At 41.9% G+C, this 21444-nt stretch overlaps 1 protein-coding gene across 2 annotated transcripts in view; it reads right to left on the reverse strand.

Annotated features, from left to right (window-relative positions):
• Positions 1-8247: 8247 nt before the first annotated feature.
• Positions 8248-21444, reverse strand: part of Myb (MYB proto-oncogene, transcription factor) — a 36507-nt gene continuing 23310 nt past the window's right edge. For both annotated transcript variants that reach the window (XM_057761920.1, XM_057761921.1), the window contains one exon: positions 8248-9560. In XM_057761920.1, the coding sequence (XP_057617903.1) occupies positions 9444-9560 (117 nt within the window). In that variant the 3' untranslated portion in view covers positions 8248-9443. The remainder of the gene's footprint in view (positions 9561-21444) is intronic.

A 21444-nucleotide genomic window follows, 5' to 3' on the forward strand; every position in this document is an offset into this window, starting at 1 on the left:
AGCTGTTGAAACGACACAACTTTCCCTAGAGAACACATTCCACGAGGTTAGAAAGCATTTGTTCCCAGCCTACATCTCTAACAGAACTCTCTCACTGACTTTACTGCCTGCCATGACTCTCCTACTGTGTGATCAACAGTTATGAGGGACTTGCTAAGAGCAAAGCACTGTGCCCACGAACTCAGCACCAGTGCAGTAGCTCTTGACTTGAATCCTGGAACAGCAGCATCAGCGCCACCTGGGAACACACTAGAAATATAAAATCTTAAGCCCCAGCTCAGGCCTGAGGACTCCGTAGCTCTTTGAGTTCACAGTCCTGCAATGACATGATGCCGGGCAGCATTTAAGGACCACTTGGATCTCCACACTTATTTGTTTCTGTTTTCCATGTTCTTTTATCCAGGGATGGAGGATCTATAACATACAGCATCCTCTCAGTAGCTAGGTGGATCTTAAGCCTGGCTCTGCTTTGATTTTTGAGATGCTGGGGTCCCAACCCATTGGCTACATCTTAGAATCGCATGAGATACTTTTCAAAAGAATAAAATTCCAGGCTTGCTCCTTCTTGAGAGTTTATTTCTGTTGATCCTGGGTGTGGCTCAGGTGTTTACTTTTTTTTTTTTTTTTTTGAGAAAACATTCTTTTGGTAACTGAAATGTGTAGGTAAACTTGGTAACAACTGGGCTAGTAGAGGAATTATAAAGGGGCTGGAGATAGGGTTGGAAAAATGACTCATTAGTCAAAGCACCTATATTTGCAAGGGACCCAGGTTCATTCCCAGGGCTTATGTGGTGGCTCACGACCATCAGTTACTCCAGTTCCGGAGGGTCTGATGCCTTTTTCTGACTTCTTTGGACACCAGGCATGCATATGGTACACATACATACATGCTGGCAAAATACTCATACACATAAACAGACAAAAACCAAAGGGGTTAGAGAGACAAAATTGAACTCCCTGAAGGAGACCAATATTTAGTGGAATCAAACAAAGCTGCTGTGTTTGTATGTCAAATCGATCAAATATTGGAAATTCCATAGATTTAACACACCTGATGTTCTCAGCTTCCAAGCAGAAGCAGCCATGGTCTACAGACAGGAGAAAGAAAGCCTGGGAAATGGGGAGATCTTAAACTCAATCAGCCTGTTTAACTGAAGCAGAAGCCATCATCTTCACTAATATTGTTATCATGATTTTTAATTATTTTTCCGTTTAGGGCTGGGATCACAGACTTTTCTCGATTTTAAACATTAAAGTTTTGCAGGACACATTTTCCCCCAACTGCTCAACTCTGCCACTGTAGCAGCTGAAATCGGTCATAAACAATATGGAAATGAAAGAATAGGGCTATGTTCCGGTGGAACATACTTCACTTCAACGGGCACAAGCCCAGATCTGGTCTGGGGCTCCAGTTTGCCTGCCCTTGTTCTCGATCTGTCATGAATGGTAGGAAGTAGATCTAAGTGGGCTTTATTCTGTAATGAACAGCTGGCTAAGTGATTGGGGGTACCCACTGGTCACTGAACACGCAGGACGTCCATGTGCTGAGCAGCCTTCCAACGCACAGTCAGATGTTGTTGGATCCTTTAGAATATATTTCAGCAGCAATGCAAGACTTGGGGGATCACGATGGGAGGAGAGTCAATATAAGGTAACCCCCTCTTCCTTCATGTACATTGTGTTTAGCAAGTGTTGTTAAGTATCACCATCATAAGCAATGTACGTGCTAAATATTCTAAAACCACAATAGTTTCCCATTTTAAAATGATTTTTACTTAGAGATGATGAAAACTAGAAGGAATATGAGTCTGTGGCTGTTTCAGTGACAGGCAACCCAGACCGAGGGACAGACAGAGCCTGATGCCAGGACGTTTAAAACATCACAAAGGATATTTTAGATTTATTTTCCCCTGCTATTGAAAATAGATTCTTTTCTCACAAAATAGACACTGATAACAGTTTCCGCTCCCTCTACTCCTGCCAGTTGTCCCCTACTGTCCCTCCCTGCCATCCAGATCCACTTCCTTTCTGTCACTCATTAGACAAGAACAGGCTTCTAGTCCGGTTGAGGTCCCTGTTCTTTGCTGCTGCTGGAAACCGTGTGGAAATCCACGATCCATGCTGCTGCCAGCTGTTATGGGCAAGGAAGCTCCTTCTGCAGTGGTATCTATGACTGCAGACTCATAATTGAGAATGAGAGACATTGAAGGCATCTGTGAGAACCCCCCCCCCAAACCCACCCCGGAAAAAGAAAAAGAAATAGTCCAGACAGGAAGCTATTGAAGAGAGTCCTTAAAAGTTGTATAAAGAAGCTGAAATGTAGCTCTTCACAGTTGATGGTTTTTGGTGGAGGTAGGGAGTGGGGGTGGGGTGGAAGTGGATTGGAAAAGGTTTCAGTCATCTTTAAGGGGCTGGCCATTGAGAGTTTTAATACGTTCCAATGAGTATAAAGTCAACACAAATTGGATTTGGAGTATTTGTGGGGGGCATAAAGGTAGGAGGGTGAACCTAGGAGGAATGGGAAGCAGGTATGATAGGGGTGCATTGTATGAAATTCCCAAATGATTAATAAAAATATTATGTTGAAAAAAAATGACAATAAAAAAGATTGGGCTGTAGGCAAGCCTGTAGAATATTTTCTTAATTAGTGATTGATGTGGGAGGGTCCAGCCCATTGTAGGTGCTTCCGTCCCTGGGCTTGTGGTCCTGGGTCCTGTAAGAAAGCAGACTGAGCAAACCATGAGGAGCAAGTCAGTAAGCAGCACCCCTCATAGCCTCTGCATCAGCTCCTGCCTTCAGGTTCCTGCCCTGTGTGAGTTCCTGTCCTCGCTGCTTTTGTTGGTGAATTGTTATATGGAACTCTGAGCAAAATAAACCCTTTGCTCCTCCCTCCCAAAAATAAGAGAGCAGGCTTTAAAGAGATAATAACCAAACATGACCAAATAAAATGTAGTAAGATAAAACAAACAAACAAACAAACAAACAAACAAACAGAAAAAAACCCAAAGGGTAAACCAACAGAAGGAAAAGAGTCCAAGAGAAGTCACAAGAATGAAGCAGAGACCCGCTCATTCACACACTCAGGAATCCCACAGAAATACTAAACTGAAAAGCTATTACACAGATGCAGGGAATCTGGTGCAGACCCGCGTAGGCCCTGTGCTTGCTCTTTCACATCTGTGCGTTCATACGGCTTCGCTGGTGTTCATTTAGAGAACCTCGTTCTCCTAGTGTCCTTCACCTCCTCTGGCTCTTGAACTTGTTCAGTCTCCTTCTCCATGAGGTTCCCTGAGCTCTGGGGGAGGGATTTGTGGGAGACATCTTATTTAGAGCTGTGTGTTCCGAGGACTGTCTCTCCGCATGATGCCTGGCTGTGGGTCTGTGTGTGTGTTCCCATCTGGTGTCAGAGGATGCTTGTTGGCTGATGGCTGAGTAAGGCATTAATCTATGAGTATAGCAGATTCTCATTAGGGGTCATTTGGGAGCCATTTCATCACTACTTTATCTTTTGAAGACCAGTAGTGTTTGGTTTTATTGTAGGTCTCTAGTCTATCTAGTCTGGTTCTCGGTCCCCCAAGCAGTGTTGGATTGGGTTTCATCTCATGGAGTAGGCCGTAAGAAATGGGACATCTTAAATTTAAAGAAATACAGCTACCAAAGTATAAGCCTATTATTTCTTAGTACGTTTGAAGATATCCAAGAAAATGCTCCTGTCTGTAATCATGAATGTTATATACACATATACGTGTGTGTACTTAGGATATATATACTCAATAGAACTGTGCCTTGTATTGGAAATGCCCAATAAGAAATTTCTGACTAAATGAGTGCTAGGTTCTTACCTGAAGAGCTGGTGAGTTAGGTCTGGCCGTAGTTAGATATTTAGTACTATTTAAAAGTAGGTGGGTAGACTAATTTTTTAAAGAGATCAGACAAATGAGAGCAAATTCTGTTTTTATGTCTTCTCTAAATGCAGTTTGAGGGTGTCTTCTTAACTTGTAGGTTCATCTCAGAGGTTACCTAAAAACCTCACAATCTACTGTGTATGTTCCAATGTCTTTAGGCTACTGAAGCTTTCTTTGAGTTTTGCTTATTGTTGATCTGAGGACTTCTGTATACAATGTAACTATTTATGGGCAATAAATATTTCCTCCATTTAAACAGAAGGGCAAAGCACAGAGATTTAGACACACAAGGGAGATCAAAAGCTCATTATAGTCTGGTTTAGAAACAGGACTTGTGAATGACAGCTTTGCTTTGTTTCTGTGTTAAATTCATCAATAATCCCTTTTGAAAGAACGTAGGCAATAGAACCACGTGATAAAAGAGGTCCAAATGCACTGTGAATGGAATTATGCGTCCTCTAAAGCTGCAAAACCAGACCAAGACAGACCTGAAGGCCAAGGTCTAATTACCAACACTGGTAACATACTGAATCTCTAGAGTTAAGAAAATCCTATAGCTGTGGGCTGTTTTTCTAATGTTTGGTAGATTAGTGGGCATTCCCATTAGAAACTGGAAGTCTTGAAGAATGTTCAGATAGAAAGCACAGGTTGTAAATTTGTTGGTAAGACAGGATTTTTGGAGCTCCATTCCCTGAAACCGCTTGTATTGGAATCATTTGGTGGCTGTTAAACAGTGGTGTCTTAGAGCCCACATATCATCCCTTACTTAAATTCTTGAGGGTGAGATGGAGAATTTCCAATTTAACAGAGCTTTAAGTCTCTGATGTTCAATAAAACTCGAGAACCAGTGGTTATCGGAATATGTTCTATAGTTAAGGGCAGAATACGGTATGAAATGAAGCTGAAACATCTTTAGGAACAAATGTTGGCAGGATTCCTTAATTGATGAGTAAAAAAATGCATCAACTATATAAAAAAATAAGGGGTTTATACCTTATAAGGATTTGGTGAAAAGTTTGGTAGGGAAGGTTTTAGAAAAAATTCTGGTTGAAAATATCTTGCTTCTAAAGGAGAAAAGTGCCCTATGCAATCACTTCTTCCTGAGTCAATTATGACTTTATGGATTATAAAATGTGAAACTTTTAATGGAATGCAGACCAGGCTGATTTTCTGGGATTAAGGCACACATCCCTTGGAAATCCAGCAGCAGGAAATACGCTTTTGAAAAAGAAATTAACTGTCATGGAATCCGGACTCTGATCATCTTTTACTGGCTTGAGGATTAATTTTATACTATATATGAATAAAGAGTTTGAACAGGATGGTTTCTATAAGCCAGATAAAAATTAATCATTGTATTTATCTACCTAAAAGCCTTTAATAACTCCCCATATCACAAAGGACGAAGTTCACACCTCAATTCATGGCCTCCTATCTTTCCCCTTTTTTGGCCAGATTTCCCTTTCAGTTTCTTAATGCTCTGACCCCTTGGTTTTCACTGTTAGGCTTTTCCCTGCTGGAAACCTCCCCTCCTGTCCTCGTTGACAGCATGCAGCAAGCACTTAGCCAGCACAGTATCACTGCTTCTATCACTACTAACAACGGAGGAGAAAGAGCACATGTAAGATGCGCTGTATAAGAAACCAAAAAGTTGAAAGAAAATCGCCCACTTGCATATATATTATGTAAAAAGGATTAGTGTATGGTAGAATGGCAGAGAATATTAGGGAGAGATATTTATATTTAAATATATTTAATTCACAACCGTGGACCTCAGAATTCTTTCCTACCTTATCGCTGGGCAGTTGACAGCTCTTGGCTGTTCATATGTCATAATGATGCATCCTAAGGACAGGTACCCCAGAGACTTACAGAGATCCATGAATGGATGTCCTGTTTCACATCATCTTCACACTGCTCAGCAGCCTTGAGGTGCACTTTAATATCCAATGTAAGTAAAACAAAGCTAAAGAGGCAATATGAAACTGGTGTAAAGTCACAAAGATGGTAAAAGGCCAAGTCTGAATTACAACCAAATGTCATCAGACTCCAGAACAGATGAGGCAATGTGGGGGCTCTAATAGAAGGACCCCGGTGATGCTGAAGTCCCTTCAGGATCCTATTCCTTGATATCTCTTGAATCCACCAGTCGCATCTGAGGACAGGGGACAAAGGACAGATTCATCTTCTCGGTATCTTTCCTGTTCTTCAGATGTCACTTTACAGTAACTTACTACACAGTAACTTAGAGCACTTTTTGCTCCATGTATTTTGTCACAGAGAGAAGGATCACTAAAACAAGAAACAAAGCTAACAACAAAAACGAACTAGCCAGAGCTGGGTGTACTGGCTAATGCCTGTAATCCCAACACTTGGGCATGGGAGGCAAGAGGTTCAGGAATTCAAGGTCATCTGAAGCCACATAATAAACTCAAGGCCAGCCTGGGTCACAGGTGACCCTGCTTCAAATAAGCCAACCAACCAACCAACCAACCAACCAACCAACCAACCAACCAACCAAATAAATCAGGTCCTTCTGTCATGTAAAGATAGACTACACAATGAAACGGTATCTTCTATAAAGCAGGAAGCATGCTTCAGTCAGACCACATCTACCCACAGGACAGTGGTTCTAAGCTTTCTAGCACCCAGAACTGTAGAACGATAAACTTTAAAGCAATGAACTGGAAATCTCTGACCACTGCCTTCCTGAAGCCACTAGAAAAGTCTGGATAGTAGACTAGACATTTACAGTTGCCTTCCATGCAACTGTGGTATCCACAGAGATCACAGTTTATAGTGGGTCAAACCCAGGGCTTCGCCTGCTCAGCTCTTGCCTTACTACTGAGCCACACTCTTATCCCTCTCACAGATGAATTTCATCGTTTAGCCCCACATTCACCATCTCTACTACTTAGTTTGGCACACTGAGATGACCAAGTGGCCATCAAGGCTCCAGTTTCTGACCTCAGCAGCCAGGTGCCAGATCAACAAAGCATCCGGTTGTTCAGGAAATGTTACTCTTCAGGACAACCAAAGGCTGTAAAATGAAACCAGGCAGTGGTGGTGCATGCCTTTAATCCCAGCACTCGGGAGGCAGAGGCAGGCAGATCTCTGTGAGTTCAAGGCTAGCCTGGTTTACAGAGCTAGTTTCAGGACAGCTAGGGCTAATACACAGAGGACTGTCTCAAAATACCAACAACAACAACAAAAAAAGATTGTAAAATGGTCCCAAAGACTAGTCATTAGATCTAACTCATCCTTGCCTTATGAGCACCAACTGTGTTATGCATATGAAACCTCATAAAATTAGAGTTTGGATCTGAGTGCCTAGGGTGAAAAGTAGAGTTTGCTCAAAGATATTGAACATGGCATGGGGATACATCTGTAAACGGGGGAGTTGGGCTAAATGGAAAGTCTGTGTTGGTTACTTTTCATCACTGGGATAAAATCTTGAAGCAGCTTGAGGACAGGTGGCTTTATTTTGGTTCACAGCCTCAGAGATGTCAGCCCCTTATGATGGGAGAGCAGAGCCATTTATGTCAGAGTAGCTGGGAAGCAGGAGAAAGCCTCCACCTTACCAAGGCTATTGCATCTCTCAATGTCTCCCAAGACTCTCTAAGAGTCTTTCATGCCTCTCCCTTTCCATACAGCATGACCCTTCAGTATCCCCTTATTATATCTATTTAAATATCACTTTAAAAACAAACTCTGTGTATCCATGAGCACCTATATGCCTGTGTGTGATGGGGGCATGGGAACATGCATGCCACAGCACATTCGTTGAGGGTGGAGGACAACCTTGGCTCTCAGTTCTCACTTGGGTGCTGACAGGGTTTCTTCGTTGTTTGCCATTTTCTGTGTCCTTTCACTGGATGCAAACTTCCGGGGATTCCCTCCGCTGTCTCCACCTCCCATCTTGCCATAGGAAACCTGGGACTACACACGTGGATGCCTTGTCTGACTGTGTGTATGTCCTGGGGATTGGAACTAGAGTCCTTATGCGATGGAGAAAGTACTTTACATGCTGAGCCATCTCCCCAGCCCAGATATCAGTAGCTCTATAAGTGTGCTCCCTGACCCCCCAATTCAAGAGTTTTCTGAGCCCTTGGTTGACACACCATGAAAGAGTCTACTCAATTGTCACTGTGATCATTCTATGAACGACTTAACTTGCCTTGTCTTTACTTTTCCTGTGGCAAAGATACCATATACATTTTAGATGGCAAGCATATTTTGGAAAGAAAATGGTGTTTTGAGTTTGTTCCATTTTCTTAGATGTGTAACTACTACCCCGAATCACAAAAGAGAGGCCAGGAAGTATGTAAAATACGGGCACAGCTTTATTTTGCTACAAGGCAGTAAGTACACTGTCGTTTCAGAAGCTCAGGGCCGGCCATCTTGTACCCAGTGTTCTCGAAGCAGAAACCGACTGTTGACTTCCACGTTTGTCTTCCCCCCAAACACAAGAACCACGAGGCAGTTCTGGTCCATACACTTAATAACTATTGGGAAAGCTGAGCAGACTCAGAATGCCTGAGTCGATGAACAGTCAGACTGAACTCAAAACAAAACATATGACATGAACAACATAAATTTCCCAAAAAAAGAAGTGCAATGCATGTTTTTATAAACCAACAATAACAAAAAAGAAACAACTTTCCTTAAAAAAAAAAAAAGAAAATGTACAACAAATGCAAAAATCTCCCAAATAAGTTTTCCAGTTAAAAAAGGAAAAGGTATATATATAAAAATAAAAAAGTCTGAAATACTAGTGAATAATCAATTCTCTAATACCAAGTTTCTTTTCTCTCATCCAAGCTCTACTGCCTCTCTGACTAGCAGCATCTCTACAGGCTAAGACCATAGCAGCGAAACACATTTTTTTTTATTATTTGGCATTTACAAAATTAAATTACTGAATAAAAATATAATTTTTTATAAAACTATTTCATACAGTAATAATTTTTAAAGCAAGCTAACAAAAACTCCTCATGAACTGGTTTAGCACAATAAATGTCTTTCCAATATTATTAACTACAAATGAGTCTTATAGGCTCTGTGAACGGCTACTTGGTATTTAGTCAACATTCAGAATAATGCTTTCACTGTTTATTAAAAATATTTGTATGTATTCTTAGTGATTGAGAAATGTGAAATACTGGGGAATTTCTTTGTATAATTTTTTTTTTAAATTTACCCCAGTCAAAAATACTGATCTGTTGGATCCTCTATAATACAAATAAATCATTTTATTAAAAAAATCTGATTATGATATTAACAAATGGTTACAATTCATTACCTAATAATTTAGGTAAGACTGTTATTCATTAATTTTTTAAAAAATAATCCTTTTTAGTTGGGTGAAACCCAGTAAGATTTCATGCAACTAAAATGCACTTGGTGCTGCTCTCAACTGTTGTACCACAACAAAAATAGGTTCTTCTCTCAGTCAGGAAGAGTTCCATGCTGAGGAATGATATGTCACAAGTCAACTTTTAAGTGTTCTGAAAACCATAATGCTTTTCTGGAAATGTCTCACATGACCAGAGTGCGAGCCGAGAACGCGTTCACATATTTTCGAGGCTGACCAGATGCCGTCATCTGATCCTCCGTCTTCCCACAGGAGGCTGGTTCCCAGGCACCACTGCAGGGCTGAGGGGGAGAAAGGGAGACAGAGGGGTCAGAGCAGGAAGCGCAGGTGGCCCAAAGGGGCATCCTCAGCTGGGCAGTCAAGTGGGATGCTGTCCATGCCAGGAAGCCATTTGTCATCAGATAGAATGGGACCCTCAGAGCCAATGTTTTCTTACAACGTGACATCTTGTTACTGGAATGCCTTCCGCCTCTTTGGCAGTTTTACACGGTGGGAGAGGGACTGGGCGTCATTCTCCAGATACATAAGGCAAGTTCTAGGCCTTATTCACTCACAAACTGATGAGTGCATGAGCCAACTACCTAATTAAGTCAATTAAATTTGACTTAACTTCTGTAATGCATCAACTCCTGATAAAGCCTACACATTTTGATACACAAATGTAAACTATATACACACATTGTATTTCAAAATTCACTTTATTAATATGAACTCACTACGTAGCTGAGCTGACCTTGAACTTCTAAGGTTCCATCCTCAACCTCCCAAGTGCTGGCTCAGGCCTTCCCATACTGCACAGAAGTAGTTTGCGATGTCTCCAGCCCCTCCAGCCCTACTTTAGCTTAGCTTGTACGGATACATTGGAAGTCACGGGACAGAACTAATAAAGAACAATGTCCAGACACCCAAGACAGTACTGGGGCCTATGTAGACTCAGTCATACATGTACACTGTACATCCGCTCCACGAGGCAGGTCCAGACAAACTTTAGTTGGACTGGAAAATGAAGCAGTGGGGTTTGGATGCCCAAGCCCATGCCATGGTGTGCACACAGGAGCTTGAGCACTGGTCTGCCTGAAGAGGGGAAAGACTTGTACACAAACTATGTCTTCAACAGCACAGTGCCTGGACAGAGGCAAAATGGCGCTCAGTCTCTGAGCTCCCAGCGGCCGTTTCGGAGAAGATGAACATAATCTCCCAAATCAAAAATGAAGCCAGCAGTTTAGGAAACACACTATTCCTGGTGTTGACATTGAACAGGAATTCTTTTCCATGGGACAAAAGAAAAGTAAGAAAGACCATATGCAGGAACAGTGGTGAACCACAGTAACCCCAGCTGAGTCAGAGGTAGGAACATCAAGAGTTCTTGGCCAGTCTAAGCTCCACAGTGAGCTCCAGGCTAGCAATGGGCTACATAGCCATGCCTTGTCTCCAACAACAGGGGCTCTGCCCTCCAGAACCTGGCGTTTCTTTAGAGAGCTAAATTGCACATGTGATTTTATAACATGTAACAACAGTCTGTGGTGGTTTGCGGAGCCACAAACAAGTGAAAAGGGCAGGGGGCACCGAGAGCAGCATAGGTAGAAAATTTATGGAGGGAAAGCCTAGTGGGGGTGGGGAGTTAGTGATTTGGACAGTCTTCATTTAAAAGGCTACAGAGAGATGAAGGAGAGAGTAGTTACACAACAGCACGGACCAGACCCTTACTGTGTACCGCCCACAACCCCGTTCCATGTTAGCTCCACACTAAATACCCATGGCATAGCTACCCTGTAGTCTTCACACTAAATACCCATGGCATAGCTACCCTGTAGTCTCCACACTAAATACCCATGGCATAGCTACCCTGTAGTCTCCCACATAGTTTACATATCAGGAAGCTAACACAGAAGAGCGCGTGTGAGCAACACATTCAGGATTGCACCGCTAAGAAACAAAGGAGCAAGAATCTGAACTGAAGGGATCCAAGAGGCCACGCCCCTAAGCAGTATGCAAGGCTGCGCCTAGCAGACATCTTGCCAAGAACACAGTGAGGAAGTTGATAAGAAAATTCAGGGGTTCAATTACCAGGACCTCCCAAGGCACACAGAGCCAGGGGGATGTGGAGTGAGAAGTGGCATGCTTGCTGGCAAACGACAGCCCTGGATGAACACTGCTGCCATTGGGCTGAGGTTTCCTGGTTCCAGCGACTTAACTTTTGTAGCGCGCAATGTTCTTGCAGTGTTCTCAATTCCTCAGGGCCACAGCCTCTTAGCCCACCCCCTGCTTCCCCATCCATGTAAACGGCACAGTCAAGTGCACAGTGTACTCTAAGTAATCAGAGGCACAACATGCGACTTGACATGCCCCACAGCAAATGGGTCAGCCTACAGGCTTTCGAGGAATGGCATATCCCAGACATGATGCAGCAAAGAAGGCCCGTGTTGTAGCCTGGCTTCTAACACAAAGTCACATTTAATATTTTCCTAGGCAATTAATTTAGTTACAACATTCTTTGAAATGGTCCTAAACCAGTGTGGCTCTCAACTTGTAGATGGAGACCCCTTGGGGGGGATCGAACAACCTTTTCACAGGGGTCCCCTAAGGCCACCAGAAAACACAGATATTTATATTCATATTCATAACAGTAGCAAAATTAGAGTTGTGAAAATGATTGTATGGTTGGGGTCACCAGAATATGAGGAGCTGTATTAAAGGGTCACAGCATTAGGAAGGTGTAAAATGAATACTTCCTCGGACTCAAATGTGCAGACAAGCACACATATCTCTGCACAGCGCTTCTCTTCACCCAAAGCCCCTGCTTCAGTTTTATCGACTGCTTACTCGCTGAAGCTGAAATTTCCCCAGCGCAGCACAGAAATGCAGGCGGACACGTGAAATCACCTAAAATATTAAAGTTTTATGTTTTATTTTCAATGACTGAGTTAGTGTTGGTAGTCCTGAGCAAATTACAGAATAATAATTAGTGGTTGAGAGGCAGTAACGCAATGGGTGCATCCTTTACAGAGAAAGCTCTAGGTGCTTAAGATCAATGACTAAATAGATCCTCAGAGAACAAGGAGAGAGGATCCTGGGAATCAAATGATGAATGGGGGAGTCTAACACAGCACCTGACCCTATGATACTGTTTATGTAGATTTAAAGTATACAGATATATAGTAACAATGGGGGAGTCTAACACAGCACCTGACCCTATGATACTGTTTATGTAGATTTAAAGTATACAGATATATAGTAACAATGAACACGTATCTTCAAAAAAATGGAGGAGAAAGAGGAACGAACGGAGAAAACAAATAGAAGCAAAAAAGATTATTTCTATTTTTCTCTGCTTTTTCTATTAAAAAAAATTGAGCTCTTCTACTAGGCTTCAATTAATATGGAATGCAATTTCTAAGCATGCAGATTCATTATCTTAAAGTCCCACAGCAAAATCAGTTTTGTTTGCATTTAGTTGTGCCTTCTGGTGATGGCCACATTCTGAGCCTTTGTAGAATGGTAGGGTGGGTGACTCAGACTGTTCAAGTGTGCTCAGGAGTTCTTATTAACTTCTATTTTCAATTTGAATAGGATTGTGATCTTGACAAGTCCCCTACATGATTATCCCTGGACTCACCCTTTGTTCTTCCTCCAGGACTAGACATCTAACATGGAATCGCTATAATAAAAAGGTACCATATATTTTTCATGAGTACTTTGTGGGAACTTTTCAAATGGCCAGCCTCTCCTACAGCAAAAGAGAATTTTATGAAGCTAAAACTCAACAAAAATATCCAAATTCCTCAGCACGTGTCCAGAGGCTTGCAGCCTAGGGCTACCGAGAGGACTCAGAACACCTGGTTCTGGTGTGCACACAGTAGGGTGCAGTAAGCTACTGTGTGTGAGAACCACTGTGGACAGAAAGGCCAGCGAGCACGGGCCCAGCAGCTCTCTGTACTAGGAGAGCACACAGTAGGCCCACCCCACAGGAATGTAATAAACTGTTGAGGACAGACAGGTGCCAGTGGCGGGAAAGGAAAGCAAGATCACATAGGTGGAGTCTGAGGTTAAAAGGAAGAAGTTCTTCAGGCTAGGGTGATAGCCAGGTGGAGAAAGTATTTGCTTTGCAATGAGGAAGAGCCCAAGTTTGATAGGCAGGAGTGCTAAAAAAATAAAAAGCCAGGCATGGTATTGTGAACTTGATGCCCTAGCACTAAGAAGGCAAAGGCAGGTGGCTCTCTGAGGTTCACCAGTCAGTCAGATTAGCTCACTGGATGATTCGATGAGTTCCAGGCCAAGGTCTCAGAAAAAAAAAAAGGTAAGGGATAAGGTGGAGTGAACAGCACTTGAGGTGTGTGTGCTTCTCCCAAAATACACACACACACACACACACACCAGAAAAAGGGAAAAAACAGAGCTTCCCCTTTGTCTTATGATCTTGAACCCAGGGCCCTACAGAAACCCTTCAAGCAGATGTCACCTCTGACATAGGATTCGGTGTTTTAGTGTTAGGATTATTTTTTAATACCGTCACCCAAGTCTGTGTGTTCTTGTTTTCACCGCCTAAATTTTTGTTTCATTTACTTTAAGGAAGTCAGTAGGCACTGCAGACTTCTCTCATGAATTCTTGCTCTGTTACTAACCCTTGGCCTTCCACAGACATCAGCCTGTCTGAAGTTACTTCACTGTTAATAATCCTACCCAAGAGTCACCTTGCTTATCCTGTAATGCATCTTCCATTGCCCCTGGGCAGAAGTGAACTATAAACAGTCTGTCAAAACTTTAACTGGGATATCCTGTTAAAGCACTTTGGAAAAAAAAAATTACCCAGACCCTTTGCAGAAGCAGAATAAATGAAAGGAAACAAGACCACGTCCACAGGTGGTTTTCTGCCAGAATTAGATTATCTTTTTTTTTCTTTCTTTCCAAGACAGGGTTTCTCTATGTAACAGCCCTAGCTGTCCTAGAACTAGCTCTGTAGGTCAGGCTGTCCTTGAACTCACAGAGATGCACCTGCCTCTGCCTCCCAAGTGCTGGGATTAAAGGTATTGCACCACCACAGCCTGGCCAGAATTGGATTATTTTAGCATCTTCACTTAGACTCCAGATAGTTTTGCCATCACCTGAACAACTGCTAGCATTATTACATTTATACAGTGTCTACTAAGGTCAAGGTGTCCAGGAAACTTGTTGTAATAGGAACGGCGGGGCTGCGTCCCCGGCACCCGGCCGCCCGCATGGCTAGCTTATGCCCCGAAATAATTACACAGAAACTGTATTCTTTTGATCGCTGCCTGGCCCATTAGTTCCAGCCTCTTATTGGCTAGCTCTTACAGAAACTCTCTGTTTTTTAATTTTTTAACTAATAAGCATAGATGGATGGTGCTTAAAGAATCGGAAGCAAGAATTCTCTGACTCTATTTCATTCACTCAAACAAAATATTACTTATCCTAACTTGAATGAAATTCTGAAAGTCAGAATTCCTTGCCAGAGGGACATCTGTTTAAAATGTCATTCATAAAGGATATCACAGAAAATTTGGGTTGTATCTTAACTCAAGATGTTGCTGAGGTAAGGTCAATTAAATGCACAATGAAATGCTTATGCCTTCAGAGTTCCTAAGGGAGGAGCGAACTCTGCAGCTGACGAATGGACGTTCCCTATCCACCAGTGCCTCCACTTCCTAGGCTAAATTAACAAGTGCTAGCCTACAGGGGTCTTTTGTAGATATGGGCTCTGACCCACCTGTCTCTAGAGGTTTGCATTCTTACATTTTTATAGATGTTCCAATCATTTATATCCTATAGCTTGGGATACCCCAAATTTTTAGAAGAACAGCTCTTTTCTTGGACACCTCCTAGGATCTGATTATTAACATCCAGACAACTGCCAAATTACTCTAAAGCCATTTATCTTCCCTGGCCTCCCCAGGGCAGATTCTATCTCAGTGTTTATTCTAAACAAAGCTGTGCCCATCTTGGAATGACTGGGGCAGGGCAGGCCGGCTCAGCTCATCTGAGAGCCACATTTGCTGGGTCTCTCTCAGCTCCATTCCAGAGAGGCACACAGAAAACTTTCTTGACTTATATCACCCACTGAAAGCAGGTCACCGAAACGCTTCTGACAGTGACATGAATTTCTGCCAATGTAAGGGGAAAAAATGGTGACCGGATGGAGTCGCAGTGACTGTGTTCCACAGCACAGTAGAAAGATGTGCAGAATGTGCACTGTCCACAGGCCTTCCTGCTACCAACACAACTGCAGAAAAGGAAAGAAACCCAGTCTATCTATCATCCACTTGTCTCCACAGTCCCAAGAGGCCTGACTCCCTGAGTTTCTGAAGGGCTGATCAGCCTGTTTCTTTCAGTGACCCACTACCATGGTTCTGCAAGGTAGCACAGGAGAGGGTGTGCTGGCAGGAAAAAATGCAATACGAGAAGATCTGGCAAGAGTGAGACCTCTTTACCTGATCTTTCATTCATTTACTATGATTATTTTAAGATGAGGTCTCATACCTGGTTTATGTGGCATTGGTTCAAACCCAGGGCTTCATACATGCTAGGCAAGCACTCTACAAACTGAACTATGTCCTTTTTAAAGGACAGAGAGTGTGCAGTTTTCCTCTGATAATAAATATGGAAACACATTGACTCGTGTACTGCCATCTTGGGAACAGCATCATATCCAATTGCTCTTCACTGCGACCTTATGAGATGAGTGGAGAATATACCACAGTCCTCAGTTCATAGGCAGGAGCAGTTTACTTCATTTAATGAACTGAAGGCATCAAAATAGGAAGTGCTAAGCCCACAGGAGAGCCACATGGGAATTCATGAAGCTTCTGTGCAGTGCCTGTCACAAGGAAAGGGCTGGCCTTGCCTTGCAGTTTAAACAGTACAGACATTAATAAACAAGTCACAGAAAGATCAGCACCAGCTGAAACACAGAGAACAAAAATTAAATCTAAAAAGAGAGAGAAGTGAGTCTCAATTGTTGGTTAGAGTTCTGTAAAATTCTCTGATCTGAGAATGTGTTTATGTAATAAATTTATTTAAACTCATTGTGTGCTTAAAAAAAAAAAAGAGTAAAAGAGTAAGGCCCTGCCAAACCAAGTCAGGAAATTAAAATTTAAGGCTGTCATTCTGTGGTTACAGAAAAAAAAGAGGAAAGTGAGTGAAACAGCCGACAAACACAGCTTCTACACTCAAGTTTGAAACAGGAATAAAAGGAAACATAATTTAAGAGAAAAATACAGAAACTCAGGCAACTTATAGCTTGAGTACAGTTTTGAATCAGGTAATATGAATGTCTACCATGAGATGTGTATATTAGCACAGAGTATGTTTTTCAGCCTCTAAAGGAAATTGAAAGAACACAGAAAAGCAGGCGAGTCTTCCCCCGCGGAGGAGCTTTCTCTGGGTTATCTACCTCAGTTCTCTCAGGGTAAACGCTGAGCAGTAGGAGGGACGCTGTGGCCTCCCACAAATCCGACTTTCCTGCCCCAAACTGAGTTTTCTAAGATAAATGAGTATTCTCTCCGCTTCTCCCTTTGTGATCCCTGTACACACATCTAGACTTCAGCCCACTAACCCCATAACTTGGGGAATAGGCTAAGGACTGCTAAAGAGAAAACGAGAAAGTTTCACACCTACTGAGCCACATGAAAGACACAGACACCAAAGTGTCTCAAACTAGTTATGAGTGCACTCACTTTCAGTTTAAAATTAAAGAAAAAAAAGTCTAATAGAGAAAGAAACCCAACAGTTATGCTTTTGCAGCTTCAACAAAGTCCTTCTGAAAAAGAGGGTAAGAAACTATAATTTGAGAAACAAATACCAGCTGGGCGTGGTGGTGCATGCCTTTAATCCCAACACTCAGGAGGCAGAGGCTCATGTATCTCTGTGAGTTTGAAACCAGCCTGGTCTGCAAAGAGAGTTCCAGGATATCCAGAGCTGTTACACAGAGAAACCCTGTCTTGAAAAACCAGAAAGAAGAAAGAAGAAAGAAAGAAAGAAAGAAAGGAAGGAAGGAAGGAAGGAAGGAAGGAAGGAAGGAAGGAAGGAAGGAAGGAAGGAAGGAAGGAAGAAGAAGAAAGAGCACATGGCTGTGTACAATAGCTCATAAACTTTTTATGTTTCTGTTTACTTAAATTAATTTATTAGACATATAGAAGATAAGCCTTAATCAGGCTGGAGAGATGGCCCAGCTGTTAAAGGCTCAGCTCACAACCTGAACTATAGGAGCCCCATGGTAAGTTCTGTGTTGTCTCCATAAAAAGCCACATAACAAAACACACACCCAGTCCCAGGGTTTTCACCTCTACCAATCATTTCCCCACACAGGATTCAGAGCACTTCGGGGAAATAATGAGTCCAAAGGAGAGCAAGGACACGGGGCGAACAACAAATAGATAGAATTGAATATTCAGTTCCGAGTCGCACAACTTTCCAGGAATCCCAGACGACAGACGTCACCGCCACGGCAGCTAGGCCGTTGGATGATGCGGTCCAAGGAGATTGGAGCAACGAGAAAATCGACCTCAATGAGTGAAACTATTTCAGTTTTAATCAAGCAAGTAAACGAGACTGCTTTCCTTTGATTGCTAGAGAAAGTTAACTATGCCCTGAGAATCAGAGTGTTCAGGAATGATTGTTACTGATGTATGATAACTGTGTGGCGTTACGCAGAAAATGTCGATTTCTAGAGCCTGGAAATACATTTGAATAAGATATTATATCTGGGCTTACAGTTAATGCTACACATAGATAAACGTGGCAAATTGTTAGGTACTGCTGAGAACACAATAGTTTCTATATCTCTGTATGTTTGAAATTCATCATAATAAAGTTTAATACTTCCAGTTTCTTGCACTTCGCTTTCCCTTCCTCCGTTAGTGGTTCTGGGGATGGAACCCAAGGCCTTGCACATGCTCAGTAAAGAATGCCATCAGCTATACCTCCATCCTAGCTTCCTATATTTCTAACCTTGAAATATCAAATGTTTTGCATGTAGGCATGTTTATTCAATAATATATATATTAGAAACAAAGGCATAAGGCACTCAGTATATGGACCCCTAAATGATATCTAAAAATGTGTTGTCATAATCCAGCCTGGTATTATTAAGACTATGTTGAATTACATTTGTAACTAATTACAAATATTTTATATTTTATTATTAATTATACTATATGAGTGGCAAATATTTTGCATTTTATAAAACATTCAAATTGAAAATATTTGGGGAATTTGTTTTTCAGTTGAAAATTGGGCACAGTGAATTACAATTTGTAATCCCAACACTCAGGAGGCAAAGGCAGGAGGATCACCACAAATTTGGGGCCAGCTTGTGCTACCCAGTATATAGTAAGACCCCATTTCAAAAAACATGGTGTAAAACCAAAAACATTATGCTATCACATATTTAGACAGGTTGGCTAAAGAACCATTTGATACTTAATTTATTAAGGGTAAGAATTAAAAAAGTTATAGATTATATAAAATGTGCTTTATTCAATGAGAGTGATTGACAACTTGACAGGATCTAGAATCACTCGGGAGGCAAGTCTCTGGGTGCTCTGGGAGGGATTATCTAATGAATGCTAGCTTCTAGAGTATCTCTAGAATTATCTTGGTTAGTTAACTGAACAGGGAGGATACACCTGAAACATGGACAACACTATTCCCTGGGCTGGGGTCCTGGATCGCCTATGAAGGAGGAAGCAAGATGAACACCAGCGTTTATTGCTCTCAGCTTCCTGGGTGGATGTGACCAGCAGCCTCAAGCTCCTGCTGCTGTAACGGATGGTACCCTCAAACTATGAGCCAACACGCACCTCCATCCGTAATTTGCTTTTGTCAGATTATTTATTTCACAGCCAGAGAACTGTCTAAGGCAGTCGAACAGCCAGGTCATTTAATACATGCTCGATATGTTCACCCATAGCTCTGAATGGATTTCCTGCAGAAATGCAGGAAATAGAACTATGTTTAAATAAACAAAATCACCATTGTATGAGAAAACAGCAGATCGACTTATGCACTTCCCTCAGTTTTGTTTTCTGGGTTTTTTGTGTTTTTTTAGTTTCTGTTATTATTTTGGGGGGGGTGGTCAATGGTGGTCAGAAAGTACCAGAGTATCCAGAAATAAGCATTCATGGGATTAAAATAACATATATTACAGTATATCATTATATTTACTGTATTTCATTGTTAGTTGTAGTTACTCTCACTGCCCAATTTATACATGAGAGTTTATGATAGGTATATAAAAACATAGTGTATGTAATACTTGAGATCAGCCACAATTCAGGCACCACTTGGCTAGGGGTGGGGGTAAGGGAAAGAGAAAAACACAGGCTCATAGGTAAGGAATAATATTGCTCAAATGTTGCTGGGTTGAGATAATAAGAACATTAGTGATGTGTTTAAGTATTCAGACTCATTTTATGTACTCTTCAATCTCTATCATGAAAGTCTGAAACATTTTAGAAATCACATGTGTACATCTGTAGTCTTAGATACTAGATGCCCCTGGTGACAAAGTCCCATACTGGCTTTTTAAAATGTTCATAGCACTAATAATGCTGCAGTAGGGACTGAAGAGCTTAGTGGATAAAAAAAACTCGCTGCAGAAGCCTGGTAACTCGAATTTAGATGCCCAGAACCCATGCAATCCCCGTTTGGAGACACTAGGCTGGAGACTGATGGATTCCCACCCCCGCCCCCTCCGCCTAAAGCTCATGGGCCAGGTAGCATGGCTTACACAGTGGTAAAGAGACCCGGCCTCAAACAACATGGAAAGATCAGACTCACACTTTAGACGACCTATTTTTTTTTATTAAGTTTTATATCTATCCATGTTCAGTTCTGAATAGTTTGGCCTAACCGCTGTTTGATTAAGGCAAAAACCAATAGGATTTAATTTTAGGAGCATAATCATGAGTTTTCGATATATGAAATAATTGCTGCCACCAAATATACACATTTGCTGTGAAGTTCAAAATGTTCCCTCTTTTCTTTTCTTTCTTTTTCCTTTTTGGACATGTTCTCACTGTGCAGCTCTGCTGGTATGGAACTCTATGTAGATCAGGCTAACCTCAAACCCAAAGATCTGCCTGCCTCTGCTTCCAAAGTGCTCAGATAAAAGCCATGCAACTTCACACCAGGTTACACTTTGTATAGCTTCAGTAAACATCGACTGAATCTTGGGACTAGGCTGTAAAATGTGCGTGAAACTTAATGCAGCTTAAAGTATGAATAGCATTCGTCAAATCCAATGCTTTGGGAACCAAGGGCCAAGGAACAAAGCAAGGGTTCCCCTCTACACCAGTGATTAGCTCTCTTGATAAAATGACTGCCCCTTGCCCTGACATCCTTTAATCCCTTTTCTGTGTCCTACCAGGCCACCTCCCACACCTTTGTGGTGTTCTGAGTTTGCACTACATAGAGCCAACTCAAGCGTGACTGCCCCAAGAACTGACTTTGCATAAGTATTGGCCTTCCTTCTCCCATACTCTTGCCCACACCCATCTTTCATCAAAGCAGTTAGTATCTGAGGAAAGCAACAGGAAAGTGATCCAACTGAATCAATGAATAACTGTACCTATAACTCATCTGGTTGTCTGTATTACCCAAAACGTGATTAACAAGGACCAACTTGATTTCTCCGAGTCTTGTGACCAACGTGCACAGTGTCTTCACCAATGGAGTCTAAATATCAACCGAGCCCAACGGCAATAGCCTGTATTGTTTGGGGGTTGCCACAGTACCTCTGATTGGCATCTAGAGGGGAGTTATCCCCCAATTAGCACTGGATGTTTTATTTAGCAACCTATGCTTCTGAAATGAGCATAATCCTCTTTGTAGGGTAACTTAAATTATATAGATAAAACCACTATACGGCTAGGATTCCACATGGCTTTTTCAAACATCGTTAGTGTTGGTTGTCTTTCTCCTGACCGCACCTTGTATTTTATCCTCCCATCCCTCTCTCCACTTAAACCTTCGCCCATTATCCCTATTTTCCCCTTCATATCGCCTTTGTTCTACTGTTCCCCCTTAAGATTTTTCTTCCTCATCTACACCAATGAACCACTTCTAGACTCCTAGATTATACAGGCAATCCAAATTAAACACACAAATAAAAAGATCCAACAATAAAATCTACATGCGATGTTTGTCTTT

The sequence above is a fragment of the Chionomys nivalis genome, chromosome 2, assembly GCF_950005125.1.
Source record: "Chionomys nivalis chromosome 2, mChiNiv1.1, whole genome shotgun sequence".
Classification (NCBI taxonomy): domain Eukaryota; kingdom Metazoa; phylum Chordata; class Mammalia; order Rodentia; family Cricetidae; genus Chionomys; species Chionomys nivalis.